The sequence below is a fragment of the Carcharodon carcharias genome, chromosome 15 (genome assembly GCF_017639515.1).
Source record: "Carcharodon carcharias isolate sCarCar2 chromosome 15, sCarCar2.pri, whole genome shotgun sequence".
NCBI classification, from domain to species: domain Eukaryota; kingdom Metazoa; phylum Chordata; class Chondrichthyes; order Lamniformes; family Lamnidae; genus Carcharodon; species Carcharodon carcharias.
The window spans coordinates 70,643,475-70,656,616 of record NC_054481.1 but is presented as its reverse complement, the minus strand read 5'-3'; the positions used below and the strand labels follow the sequence as shown (position 1 = coordinate 70,656,616).

Below are 13,142 nucleotides of genomic sequence, written 5' to 3'. Positions count from 1 at the left end.
CCCGCGCTCTCTCTCTCTCGCCCGCGCTCTCTCTCTCTCGCCCGCGCTCTCTCTCTCTCTCGCCCGCGCTCTCTCTCTCTCTCTCTCTCTCGCCCGCTCTCTCTCTCTCTCTCTCTCGCCCGCTCTCTCTCTCTCTCTCTCTCTCTCGCCCGCGCTCTCTCTCTCTCTCTCTCTCTCTCGCCCGCGCTCTCTCTCTCTCTCTCTCTCTCTCTCTCTCTCTCGCCCGCGCTCTCTCTCTCTCTCTCTCGCCCGCGCTCTCTCTCTCTCTCTCTCGCCCGCGCTCTCTCTCTCTCTCTCTCGCCCGCGCTCTCTCTCTCTCTCTCTCGCCCGCGCTCTCTCTCTCTCTCTCTCTCTCTCGCCCGCGCTCTCTCTCTCTCTCGCCCGCGCTCTCTCTCTCTCTCTCTCTCTCGCCCGCGCTCTCTCTCTCTCTCTCTCTCTCGCCCGCGCTCTCTCTCTCTCACGCCCGCGCTCTCTCTCTCTCTCTCGCCCGCGCTCGCTCTCTCTCTCTCTCGCCCGCGCTCTCTCTCTCTCTCTCTCGCCCGCGCTCTCTCTCTCTCTCGCCCGCGCTCTCTCTCTCTCTCGCCCGCGCTCTCTCTCTCTCTCGCCCGCGCTCTCTCTCTCTCTCGCCCGCGCTCTCTCTCTCTCTCGCCCGCGCTCTCTCTCTCTCTCGCCCGCGCTCTCTCTCTCTCTCGCCCGCGCTCTCTCTCTCTCTCTCGCCCGCGCTCTCTCTCTCTCTCGCCCGCGCTCTCTCTCTCTCTCTCGCCCGCGCTCTCTCTCTCTCTCTCGCCCGCGCTCTCTCGCTCTCTCTCTCTCGCCCGCGCGCTCTCTCTCTCTCTCTCTCGCCCGCGCTCTCTCTCTCTCTCGCCCGCGCTCTCTCTCTCTCTCTCTCTCTCTCGCCCGCGCTCTCTCTCTCTCTCTCTCGCCCGCGCTCTCTCTCTCTCTCTCTTGCCCGCGCTCTCTCTCTCTCTTGCCCGCGCTTTCTCTCTCTCTCGCCCGCGCTCTCTCTCTCTCTCGCCCGCTCTCTCTCTCTCTCTCTCTCTCTCTCTCGCCCGCGCTCTCTCTCTCTCTCCCGCGCTCTCTCTCTCTCTCTCTCTCTCGCCCGCGCTCTCTCTCTCTCTCTCTCTCTCTCTCTCGCCCGCGCTCTCTCTCTCTCTCTCTCTCTCGCCCGCGCTCTCTCTCTCTCTCTCTCTCTCGCCCGCGCTCTCTCTCTCTCTCTCTCGCCCGCGCTCTCTCTCTCGCCCGCGCTCTCTCTCTCTCTCTCTCGCCCGCGCTCTCTCTCTCTCTCGCCCGCGCTCTCTCTCTCTCTCGCCCGTGCTCTCTCTCTCTCTCTCGCCCGCGCTCTCTCTCTCTCTCGCCCGCGCTCTCTCTCTCTCTCGCCCGCGCTCTCTCTCTCGCCCGCGCTCTCTCTCTCTCTCGCCCGCGCTCTCTCTCTCTCTCGCCCGCGCTCTCTCTCTCTCGCCCGCGCTCTCTCTCTCGCCCGCGCTCTCTCTCTCTCTCGCCCGCGCTCTCTCTCTCTCTCGCCCGCGCTCTCTCTCTCTCTCGCCCGCGCTCTCTCTCTCTCTCGCCCGCGCTCTCCCTCTCTCTCTCTCGCCCGCGCTCTCTCTCTCTCTCTCTCGCCCGCGCTCTCTCTCTCTCTCTCTCGCCCGCGCTCTCTCTCTCTCTCTCTCTCGCCCGCGCTCTCTCTCTCTCTCTCTCGCCCGCGCTCTCTCTCTCTCTCGCCCGCGCTCTCTCTCTCTCGCCCGCGCTCTCTCTCTCTCGCCCGCGCTCTCTCTCTCTCGCCCGCGCTCTCTCTCTCTCTCTCTCTCGCCCGCGCTCTCTCTCTCTCTCTCTCTCGCCCGCGCTCTCTCTCTCTCTCTCGCCCGCGCTCTCTCTCTCTCTCGCCCGCGCTCTCTCTCTCTCTCTCTCGCCCGCGCTCTCTCTCTCTCTCTCTCGCCCGCGCTCTCTCTCTCTCTCTCTCTCGCCCGCGCTCTCTCTCTCTCTCTCTCTCGCCCGCGCTCTCTCTCTCTCTCTCTCTCGCCCGCGCTCTCTCTCTCTCTCTCTCGCCCGCGCTCTCTCTCTCTCTCTCTCGCCCGCGCTCTCTCTCTCTCGCCCGCGCTCTCTCTCTCTCTCTCGCCCGCGCTCTCTCTCTCTCTCTCGCCCGCGCTCTCTCTCTCTCTCTCGCCCGCGCTCTCTCTCTCTCTCTCGCCCGCGCGCTCTCTCTCTCTCTCGCCCGCGCTCTCTCTCTCTCTCTCGCCCGCGCTCTCTCTCTCTCTCTCGCCCGCGCTCTCTCTCTCTCTCTCGCCCGCGCTCTCTCTCTCTCTCTCGCCCGCGCTCTCTCTCTCTCTCTCGCCCGCGCTCTCTCTCTCTCTCGCCTGCGCTCTCTCTCTCGCCCGCGCTCTCTCTCTCTCTCTCGCCCGCGCTCTCTCTCTCTCTCGCCCGCGCTCTCTCTCTCTCTCTCGCCCGCGCTCTCTCTCTCTCTCTCTCTCTCGCCCGCGCTCTCTCTCTCTCTCTCTCTCGCCCGCGCTCTCTCTCTCTCTCTCTCTCGCCCGCGCTCTCTCTCTCTCTCTCTCGCCCGCTCGCTCTCTCTCTCTCTCTCTCTTGCCCGCGCTCTCTTTCTCTCTCTCTCTCTCTTTCTCGCCCGCGCTCTCTCTCTTTCTCTCTCTCTCTCGCCCGTGCTCTCTCTCTCTCTCTCGCCCGCGCTCTCTCTCTCTCTCTCTCGCCCGCGCTCTCTCTCTCTCTCTCTCGCCCGCGCTCTCTCTCTCTCTCGCCCGCGCTCTCTCTCTCTCTCGCCCGCGCTCTCTTTCTCTCTCTCTCTCGCCCGCGCTCTCTCTCTCTCTCTCTCTCGCCTGCGCTCTCGCTCTCTCTCTCTCTCGCCCGCGCTCTCTCTCTCTCTCTCTCTCGCCCGCGCTCTCTCTCTCTCTCTCTCTCTCGCCCGCGCTCTCTCTCTCTCTCTCTCTCTCTCTCTCGCCCGCGCTCTCTCTCTCTCTCTCTCGCCCGCGCTCTCTCTCTCGCGCGCACTCGCGCTTTCTCTCGCCCGTGCGCGCTCGCGCTCTCTCTCGCTCTCTTGAGCGCTCTCTCTCTCCGTGCGCTCTCTCTCTCCGCGCGCTCACTCTCTCCGCGCGCTCTCTCTCTCCGCGCGCTCTCTTTCTCCGCGCGCTCTCTCTCTCCGCGCGCTCTCTCTCTCCGCGCGCTCTCTCTCTCCGCGCGCTCTCTCTCTCCGCGCGCTCTCTCTCTCCGCGCGCTCTCTCTCTCCGCGCGCTCTCTCTCTCCGCGCGCTCTCTCTCTCTCCGCGCGCTCTCTCTCTCTGCGCGCTCTCTCTCTCCGCGCTCTCTCTCTCCGCGAGCTCTCTCTTCGCGCTCTCGCGCTCTCTCTTCTCGCGCTCTCTCTTCTCGCGCTCTCTCTTCTCGCGTGCTCTCTCTTCTCGCGCGCTCTCTCTTCTCGCGCGCTCCCTCTTCTCGCGCGCTCTCTCTCTCCGCGCGCTCTCTCTCTCCGCGCGCTCTCTCTCTCCGTGCGCTCTCTCTCCGCGCGCTCTCTCTCTCCGCGCGCTCTCTCTCTCCGCGCGCTCTCTCTCTCCGCGCGCTCTCTCTCTCCGCGCGCTCTCTCTCTCCGCGCGCTCTCTCTCTCCGCGCGCCCTCTCCCTCGCTCTCTCCCGCGCTCTCTCCCGCGCTCTCTCCCGCGCTCTCTCCCGCGCTCTCTCCCGCGCTCTCTCCCGCGCTCTCTCCCGCGCTCTCTCCCGCGCTCTCTCCCGCGCTCTCTCCCGCGCTCTCTCTCGCGCTCTCTCCGCGCGCGCGCTCTCTCCGCGCGCGCGCTCTCTCCGCCTCCCTCCCTCTCTCTCTCTCTCTGCCTCCCTCCCTCTCTCTCTCTCTCTGCCTCCCTCCCTCTCTCTCTCTCTGCCTCCCTCCCTCTCTCTCTCTCTGCCTCCCTCCCTCTCTCTCTCTCTGCCTCCCTCCCTCTCTCTCTACCTCCCTCCTTCTCTCTCTCTCTGCCTCCCTCCTTCTCTCTCTGCCTCCCCCCCTCTCTCTCTCTCTCTGCCTCCCTCCCTCTCTCTCTCTCTCTGCCTCCCTCCCTCTCTCTCTCTGCCTCCCTCCCTCTCTCTCTCTGCCTCCCTCCCTCTCTCTCTCTGCCTCCCTCCCTCTCTCTCTCTGCCTCCCTCCCTCTCTCTCTCTGCCTCCCTCCCTCTCTCTCTCTGCCTCCCTCCCTCTCTCTCTCTGCCTCCCTCCCTCTCTCTCTCTGCCTCCCTCCCTCTCTCTCTCTGCCTCCCTCCCTCTCTCTCTCTGCCTCCCTCCCTCTCTCTCTCTGCCTCCCTCCCTCTCTCTCTCTGCCTCCCTCCCTCTCTCTCTCTGCCTCCCTCCCTCTCTCTCTCTGCCTCCCTCCCTCTCTCTCTCTGCCTCCCTCCCTCTCTCTGCCTCCCTCCCTCCCTCTCTCTGCCTCCCTCCCTCTCTCTCTCTGCCTCCCTCCCTCTCTGTCTCTGCCTCCCTCCCTCTCTCTCTCTCTGCCTCCCTCCCTCTCTCTCTCTCTGCCTCCCTCCCTCTCTCTCTCTCTGCCTCCCTCCCTCTCTCTCTCTCTGCCTCCCTCCCTCTCTCTCTCTCTCTGCCTCCCTCCCTCTCTCTCTCTCTGCCTCCCTCCCTCTCTCTCTCTCTGCCTCCCTCCCTCTCTCTCTCTCTGCCTCCCTCCCTCTCTCTCTCTCTCTGCCTCCCTCCCTCTCTCTCTCTCTGCCTCCCTCCCTCTCTCTCTCTGCCTCCCTCCCTCTCTCTCTCTCTCTGTCTCCCTCCCTCTCTCTCTCTCTCTGCCTCCCTCCCTCTCTCTCTCTCTGCCTCCCTCCCTCTCTCTCTCTGCCTCCCTCCCTCTCTCCCTCCCTGTCTCCCTCCCTCTCTCCCTCTCTCTCTGTCTCCCTCCCTCTCTCTCTCTCTCTGCCTCCCTCCCTCTCGCTCTGTCTCTCTCCCTCTCTCTCTGCCTCCCTCCCTCTCGCTCTGCCTCCCTCCCTCTCGCTCTGTCTCTCTCCCTCTCGCTCTGTCTCTCTCCCTCTCGCTCTGTCTCTCTCCCTCTCGCTCTGTCTCTCTCCCTCTCGCTCTGTCTCTCTCCCTCTCGCTCTGTCTCTCTCCCTCTCGCTCTGTCTCTCTCCCTCTCGCTCTGTCTCTCTCCCTCTCGCTCTGTCTCTCTCCCTCTCGCTCTGTCTCTCTCCCTCTCGCTCTGTCTCTCTCCCTCTCGCTCTGTCTCTCTCCCTCTCGCTCTGTCTCTCTCCCTCTCGCTCTGTCTCTCTCCCTCTCGCTCTGTCTCTCTCCCTCTCGCTCTGTCTCTCTCCCTCTCGCTCTGTCTCTCTCCCTCTCGCTCTGTCTCTCTCCCTCTCGCTCTGTCTCTCTCCCTCTCGCTCTGTCTCTCTCCCTCTCGCTCTGTCTCTCTCCCTCTCGCTCTGTCTCTCTCCCTCTCGCTCTGTCTCTCTCCCTCTCGCTCTGTCTCTCTCCCTCTCGCTCTGTCTCTCTCCCTCTCGCTCTGTCTCTCTCCCTCTCGCTCTGTCTCTCTCCCTCTCGCTCTGTCTCTCTCCCTCTCGCTCTGTCTCTCTCCCTCTCGCTCTGTCTCTCTCCCTCTCGCTCTGTCTCTCTCCCTCTCGCTCTGTCTCTCTCTCCCTCTCGCTCTCTCTCTCTCCCTCTCGCTCTCTCTCTCTCCCTCTCGCTCTCTCTCTCTCCCTCTCGCTCTCTCTCTCTCCCTCTCGCTCTCTCTCTCTCCCTCTCGCTCTCTCGCTCTCCCTCTCGCTCTCTCTCTCGCTCTCTCTCTCGCTCTCCCTCTCGCTCTCCCTCTCGCTCTCCCTCTCGCTCTCCCTCTCGCTCTCCCTCTCGCTCTGTCTCTCGCTCTCCCTCTCGCTCTCCCTCTCGCTCTCCCTCTCGCTCTGTCTCTCGCTCTGTCTCTCGCTCTGTCTCGCGCTCTGTCTCGCGCTCTGTCTCGCGCTCTGTCTCGCGCTCTGTCTCGCGCTCTGTCTCGCGCTCTGTCTCGCGCTCTGCCTCGCGCTCTGCCTCGCGCTCTGCCTCGCGCTCTGCCTCGCGCTCTGCCTCGCGCTCTGCCTCGCGCTCTGCCTCGCGCTCTGCCTCGCGCTCTGCCTCGCGCTCTGTCTCGCGCTCTGTCTCACGCTCTGCCTCCCTCCCTCTCTGCCTCCCTCCCTCTCTCTCTCTCTGCCTCCCTCCCTCTCTCTCTCTCTGCCTCCCTCCCTCTCTCTCTGCCTCCCTCCCTCTCTCTCTGCCTCCCTCCCTCTCTCTCTCTCTGCCTCCCTCCCTCTCTCTCTCTCTGCCTCCCTTCCTCTCTCTCTCTCTGCCTCCCTCCCTCTCTCTCTCTCTCTCTGCCTCCCTCCCTCTCTCTCTCTCTCTCTGCCTCCCTCCCTCTCTCTCTCTCTGCCTCCCACCCTCTCTCTCTCTCTCTGCCTCCCTCCCTCTCTCTCTCTCTCTGCCTCCCTCCCTCTCTCTCTCTCTCTGCCTCCCTCCCTCTCTCTCTCTCTGCCTCCCTCCCTCTCTCTCTCTCTGCCTCCCTCCCTCTCTCTCTCTCTGCCTCCCTCCCTCTCTCTCTCTCTGCCTCCCTCCCTCTCTCTCTGCCTCCCTCCCTCTCTCTCTGCCTCCCTCCCTCTCTCTCTCTCTGCCTCCCTTCCTCTCTCTCTCTCTGCCTCCCTCCCTCTCTCTCTCTCTCTCTGCCTCCCTCCCCCTCTCTCTCTCTCTCTGCCTCCCTCCCTCTCTCTCTCTCTCTCTGCCTCCCTCCCTCTCTCTCTCTCTGCCTCCCACCCTCTCTCTCTCTCTCTGCCTCCCTCCCTCTCTCTCTCTCTCTGCCTCCCTCCCTCTCTCTCTCTCTGCCTCCCTCCCTCTCTCTCTCTCTGCCTCCCTCCCTCTCTCCCTCCCTCCCTCCCTCCCTCTCTCTCTGTCTCCCTCCCTCCCTCTCTGTCTCCCTCCCTCCCTCTCTCTCTCTCTCTGTCTCCCTCCCTCCCTCTCTCTTTCTCTCTCTCTCTCTGTCTCCCTCCCTCTCTCTCTCTGTCTCCCTCCCTCCCTCCCTCTCTCTCTCTCCCTCCCTCTCTCTCTCTCCCTCCCTCTCTCTCTCTCCCTCCCTGTCTGTCTGTCTGTCTGTCTGTCTGTCTGTCTGTCTGTCTCTGTCTGTCTGTCTCCCTCCCTCCCTCCCTCCCTCCCTCCCTCCCTCCCTCCCTCTCTCTCTCTCTCTGTCTCTCTCTCTCTCTCTCTCTCTCTGTCTCCCTCCCTCCCTCCCTCTCTCTCTCCCTCTCTCTCCCTCTCTCTCTGTCTCCCTCTCTCTCTGTCTCCCTCTCTCTCTGTCTCCCTCCCTCCCTCGCTTTCTCTCTGGCTCGCTTTCTCTCTTTCGCTCGCTTTCTCCCTATTCGCTCGCTTTCGCCCCCCCTCTCTTTCGCTCGCTTTCTTTCTTTCGCCCCCCCCCCTCTCTTTCGCTCGCTTTCTTTCTTTCGCCCCCCCCTCTCTTTCGCTCGCTTTCTTTCTTTCGCCCCCCTCTCTTTCGCTCGCTTTCTTTCTTTCGCCCCCCTCTCTTTCGCTCGCTTTCTTTCTTTCGCCCCCCCTCTCTTTCGCTCGCTTTCTTTCTTTCGCCCCCCTCTCTTTCGCTCGCTTTCTTTCTTTCGACCCCCTCTCTTTCGCTCGCTTTCTTTCTTTCGACCCCCTCTCTTTCGCTCGCTTTCTTTCTTTCGACCCCCTCTCTTTCGCTCGCTTTCTTTCTTTCGCCCCCCTCTCTTTCGCTCGCTTTCTTTCTTTCGCCCCCCTCTCTTTCGCTCGCTTTCTTTCTTTCGCCCCCCTCTCTTTCGCTCGCTTTCTTTCTTTCGCCCCCCTCTCTTTCGCTCGCTTTCTTTCTTTCGCCCCCCTCTCTTTCGCCCCCCTCTCTTTCGCCCCCCTCTCTTTCGCCCCCCTTTCTTTCGCCCCCCTTTCTTTCGCCCCCCTTTCTTTCGCCCCCCTTTCTTTCGCCCCCCTTTCTTTCGCCCCCCTTTCTTTCGCCCCCCCTTTCTTTCGCCCCCCTTTCTTTCGCCCCCTTTCTTTCGCCCCCCCCTTTCTTTTGCCCCCCTTTCTTTCGCCCCCCTTTCTTTCGCCCCCCTTTCTTTCGCCCCCCTTTCTTTCGCCCCCCCTTTCTTTCGCCCCCCCCTTTCTTTCGCCCCCCCTTTCTTTCGCCCCCCCCTTTCGCCCCCCCTTTCTTTCGCCCCCCTTTCTTTCGCCCCCCTTTCTTTCGCCCCCCTTTCTTTCGCCCCCCTTTCTTTCGCCCCCCTTTCTTTCGCCCCCCTTTCTTTCGCCCCCCCTTTCTTTCGCCCCCCTTTCTTTCGCCCCCCTTTCTTTCGCCCCCCCCTTTCTTTCGCCCCCCCTTTCTTTCGCCCCCCCTTTCTTTCGCCCCCCTCTCTTTCGCCCCCCTCTCTTTTTCTCTATCACACGGGCGGGCCTTCTGCCGGTCTCCAGTGGGACACCCCCACCACCACCTCTGGGTCCCCCCCTCCTCTGCAACCACTGACCCTCCAAGGCACACCAACCCCCCCACACACACCTCGCTCCCCCCTTGCACACCCTCGCCCCCTGGCTCCTCCCCCCTTGCTTCACAGCTAATTAGCTGTTGCATAGAATTGGAGAGGAGTGTGGAATCACCTCACATGTAGAAGTTTACATGTACTGTTAAGACTATTGATATTCTGCATGTTTGAAGATACTCCTGTACTGTTGCTCAAATCTTTCTGCTCTCCTAGTACCTATCCAGGCTGAACAGCTATTCACATTTTCCAATTTCAACATGGCACTTCTGAGTGGTTTGTAATAGTGATAATAAACTGTTAAACCCCAACATATCCACATGTTATTCTTATCCTTTGTTAATGAATTAAAGTAGGCTTAATGTGAATGTTAGCTTGATCCTGTGGCGGATAGTATTTAATGCAGAGAAGTGTGAAGCGGTGTGTTTTGAAGGGCAAAAATAAGAGACACTATAAATTAAATAGTACAATTTTAAGGTAGATGTAGGAATAGAAGGAAAGAGACCTTTGGGTGTAGAAACACATCTTTGAATGTGGCAGGACAATTTTGATGAGGCTGTTTTCTTAAATGTATACTAGAGCAGGATGATCTATATATAGACAGAGTACAAAAACAAGGAAGTTATGCTAAGCGTAGGTAGGCTCACCTCGGGTATTGTGTCCAATTCCGGGCACCAACCTTCAGGAAGGATGTCGAGGCCTTGGAGATGGGCCAGAGCAGATATATCAGAATGGTACCATGAATGAGGGGCTTCAGTTATGTGGAGAGACTAGAAAAGCTGGTATTGTTTTTCCTTGGAACAGAGCAGGCTATGGGAGATTTAATAAACTGTTTAAAATTGAGGGATTTTGATAGAGCAGGTCAAATGGCCTTCTGTTCTTTATGAACGTGTATGAGGTGGTGTCATGAAACTATTGATGTATATAATATTATTGGAAATTATTTCTCTTTTAAAATACAGGTTTAGTCTGTGGCTGTGTCTTAACTGGATTAAAGCCAGCAAGGTGCTTTTGATGTGTACTAGTTTTGAGATGCAAACAGAGAAGTAGAGGTATATTTGCATTTTGTTGAATAGAGCATTCAAGAAGTGGGTACCTAGCTAGCAGAAGCCAAGCAATATGTTCATTTACTAATAAAATTGGTACTAACACAGAATCTCAGTGCAGAAGAGGCCCTTCAGCCCATCGAGTCTGCACTTGGCCCATAGCCTTGAATGTTATGATGTGCCAAGTGCTCATCCAGGTGCTTTTTAAAGGATCTGAGGCAACCCGCCTCCAACACCCTCTCAGGCAGCGCAATCCAGACCATCCCACCCTCTGGGTAAAAACGTTTTTTCTCACATCCCCAACCCCCCGCCACCCACCAAACTTCCTGCCCCTCACCTTGAACTTATGTCCCCTCATGACTGACCCTTCAACTAAGGGGAACAGCAGCTCCCTATCCACCTTGTCCATGCCCCTCATAATCCTGTACACCTCGATCAGGTCGCCCCGCAGTTTTCTCTGCTCCAACGAAAACAACCCAAGTTTATCCAATCTCTCTTCATAACTTAAATGTTTCATCCCAGGTAGCATCCTAGTGAATCTCCTCTGCAACCCTTCCAGTGCAATCACATCCTTCCTATAATGTGGCGACCAGAACTGCACACAGTACTTCAGCTGTGGCCTCACCAAGGTTCTATACAACTCCAACATGACCTCCCTACTTTTGTAATCTATGCCTCGATTGATAAAGCCAAGTGTCCCATATGCCTTTTTCACCACCCCACTAACATGACCCTCCGCCTTCAGAGATCTATGGACACACACGCCAAGGTCCCTTTGTTCCTCAGAACTTCCTAGTGTCATGCCGTTCATTGAATACTTCCTTGTCAAATTACTCCTTCCAAAGTGTATCACCTCACACTATGAAAGGGGTTTATTGTTAGAAGAGGTGGAGTTCAAAGAGGCTGGTGATACAATGTGAATTTACATTCAATGAGACGTGCTGGATATAACTGATAGCAGTTTTCATGTGTACAGGGCAGAGTAAGATCAAAGCAGCTGTAAGCCTCCAGCTGTCTCCGTGGGAACCAAACTGAAAGGAACCTTATTTTGAATTTGTACGGTGAAAATGCTTTGCCTGGTGTCTGGTTAAGTCTATGGGTTGCTGTTACCTTAATGGAGATTAGTTTGGGAATTTGTTAAAAGTTATGATAGTAGTAATTTGTAGCCATGTGTATATACTTGTGTAAATTACTAAATGTCTTATGTATTTTAGTATAAAACCTCTTGAGAACTGGTGGTCTGATTCCTGAATTCAGAGTTGCATCTCAAACATACCAATTAAAAATATAGTTTATGACAGTTGTTTAATGTTTCCCTCTGGGATTTTTAAATAACTCAGCTTTACTAACTGCTGGGTCATAACTGGTGGTTACCTATATAAATTTGAGAATCCTTGTTTATAAGGACAGAACTGTAACCTAAAGTCTACAAGATTTTGCTTTCCTGGTTAGTTAATTTATTTATCTTTATCAACAGTGCTGAACAATGTCGGAAGAACCGCCTCCTCCGTATCCTGGGGGTCCTTCTGCTCCATTACTTGAAGAGAAAGCCAGGCAGCCACCATCAACAGGTAGAAACAACGTTTTGGCTAAAATATTTCATGGAAATACATGCTGAGCACCATATGCTGAAAACATCTTGAATCAAGACTTTCGAAACTTAAATTCTTTTGTGTGATCTGAATTATTAATGTTATCAACATTCCTTACTTTGTTTACAATATTTTCATTTACAACGTATAGAAATCAATGCTAAAATGTATAGGTTAGACCTAGAGTACAATTAAAATGTGTTACAAATTTATTTTATGATGGAAGCTTACTATACCTTGCAAATCTTTATTGTGTATTTAAATTGTTTATTTCATGTATTTAAATGATTTTAAGGCATGCTGAATAACCATCCATGTATAGTTTTTAATTTATTTAAAGTCTTGTTCAACGTACAATCAACACGTTGTTCAATGTAGAATGGTAGCAACTCAGTAGAGGCAGAAGGAAAATAAAAATTGAAAGTAAAGCAAATTGCTAGAAAACTATTACTGGGAAACAATTAGACATCCAAAAGCCATAAATCCAAAATGATTTTACAATTTTTGAAAAAAATCTTGAATGTAATTAAAAAAAATGTTGATTTTTCTCAGTAAATGAAAATGCTCATAAATTGCAATTTTAGACAATATAGAAGGATCAAAAATATTTTACAATATTGGTCCACTTAATTGATTTTTTAAAAAATTCTTTTATTTCAATAATTCCACCAGAACAGTAACTATTAGCTAAATGTAGATCCTGCATTTGAATGTGTGCATTGTGGCCAATAGGTAGGTGGGAGATGAGTGGATGGAGGGGTTACTGTTTGTTTCCAAAGTATGTACTTCTAGCTTAACCTAAATCTCAAGGCAAGAATCAATCTCCCAAAAGGTATTTGGGATTCACTCACAAATACAATAATCTTGGTTGCGTGTTTTATTTTTTGGTTCTTAAGCAGAACCTGAGAGACAGAGACAGACAGACAGGGAGATTTGAGTTGCCAACAGTATTTCTCCTTGATAAACAAGTACTTCCTAAGTTCATAGTTTACACAATTATTTGTATCAGTTGTACTTTTGTTACAATGTAGAAAATATTTTCCCTTGTTTCTTTAGTGTATGTGCCACCTATTACCACTCCATCTCAAGGATATTCCATCCCACCAGATGGTGGACCACCTCCTTATGAGCCAATGGCACAACCAGGATTTGTACCTCTTCACACGCCAGCAGAAGGTGGTATACCCATGCCACCACATGGTAATTAAACTTTAAAAACATTGGTGTGATTGCTGAATTTGTGGATATAACTTGACTGCTGATCGTAATGCCCATGTAAATATTAAATGATTTTGGGTATAAAATGGGCTCATTTGCAGTTGATGTATGTAAGATTTAGGTGTTGCTGTTCAATGAGAACTTGGTCATAAATGTTTCTGTGGAATGATCCTGCTGCTTTGTTTGAATCCAACCTTGTGTTGACCAGAAATAGAATTAATGAAGAGCAAAGTACTGTGGATGCTGGAATTCTGAAATAAGAGAAACAGAGTTAATGTTTCAGGTCGGCGACCCTTTGACAGAACTCTATTTTTCTCCTCACAGATGTTACCAGACCTGCTGAATATTTTCAGCATTTCTTTTTGATAGGATTAATAATTTTAAGAAGAAAAATCATTCCTGCATCATTTTTAAAATATACATTGGCCATATTTGCTGTGTCATTGGCTAGATAACGTGAGATCAATTAATTTGTTTTCTGGCACTCCAGCCTCATCTCTTGTAATATGTGGACCATGCACCCGATCTGTCAGGTGCTGCAAATAAATTATTGACTACGTATAACTCCTGCACTTTCCTTCAAGCACTTGGCAAGGCATTGGATTATGTGGTTCTGGTGTTTGGGATAGAATTCTGTCCAAACCAATTGGATGACAGCCGTAGCGTTCCTATGTAAAATGAATATGGCGTAATCTTAAGCTAATTCCATGCACTCTCAAATCCATAGCATTGAGTTGATCCTGCTTCAGGGCAGATGGACACCATGCAAATTCACTCAGAGATTGGCTGTTATATATCAGATGTACAACACAG

General features: G+C 54.8%; 1 protein-coding gene across 6 annotated transcripts in view; it reads left to right on the top strand.

Moving 5' to 3' along the window:
• The window catches only part of cdip1 (cell death-inducing p53 target 1), a 51,088-nt gene that overhangs the window by 24,635 nt on the left and 13,311 nt on the right, over positions 1–13,142 (top strand). For all 6 annotated transcript variants that reach the window (XM_041205631.1, XM_041205630.1, XM_041205629.1 and 3 more), the window contains 2 exons: positions 10,997–11,090; positions 12,168–12,311. In XM_041205631.1, coding sequence (XP_041061565.1) covers positions 11,006–11,090; positions 12,168–12,311 — 229 coding nt within the window. In that variant the 5' untranslated portion in view covers positions 10,997–11,005. The remainder of the gene's footprint in view (positions 1–10,996; positions 11,091–12,167; positions 12,312–13,142) is intronic.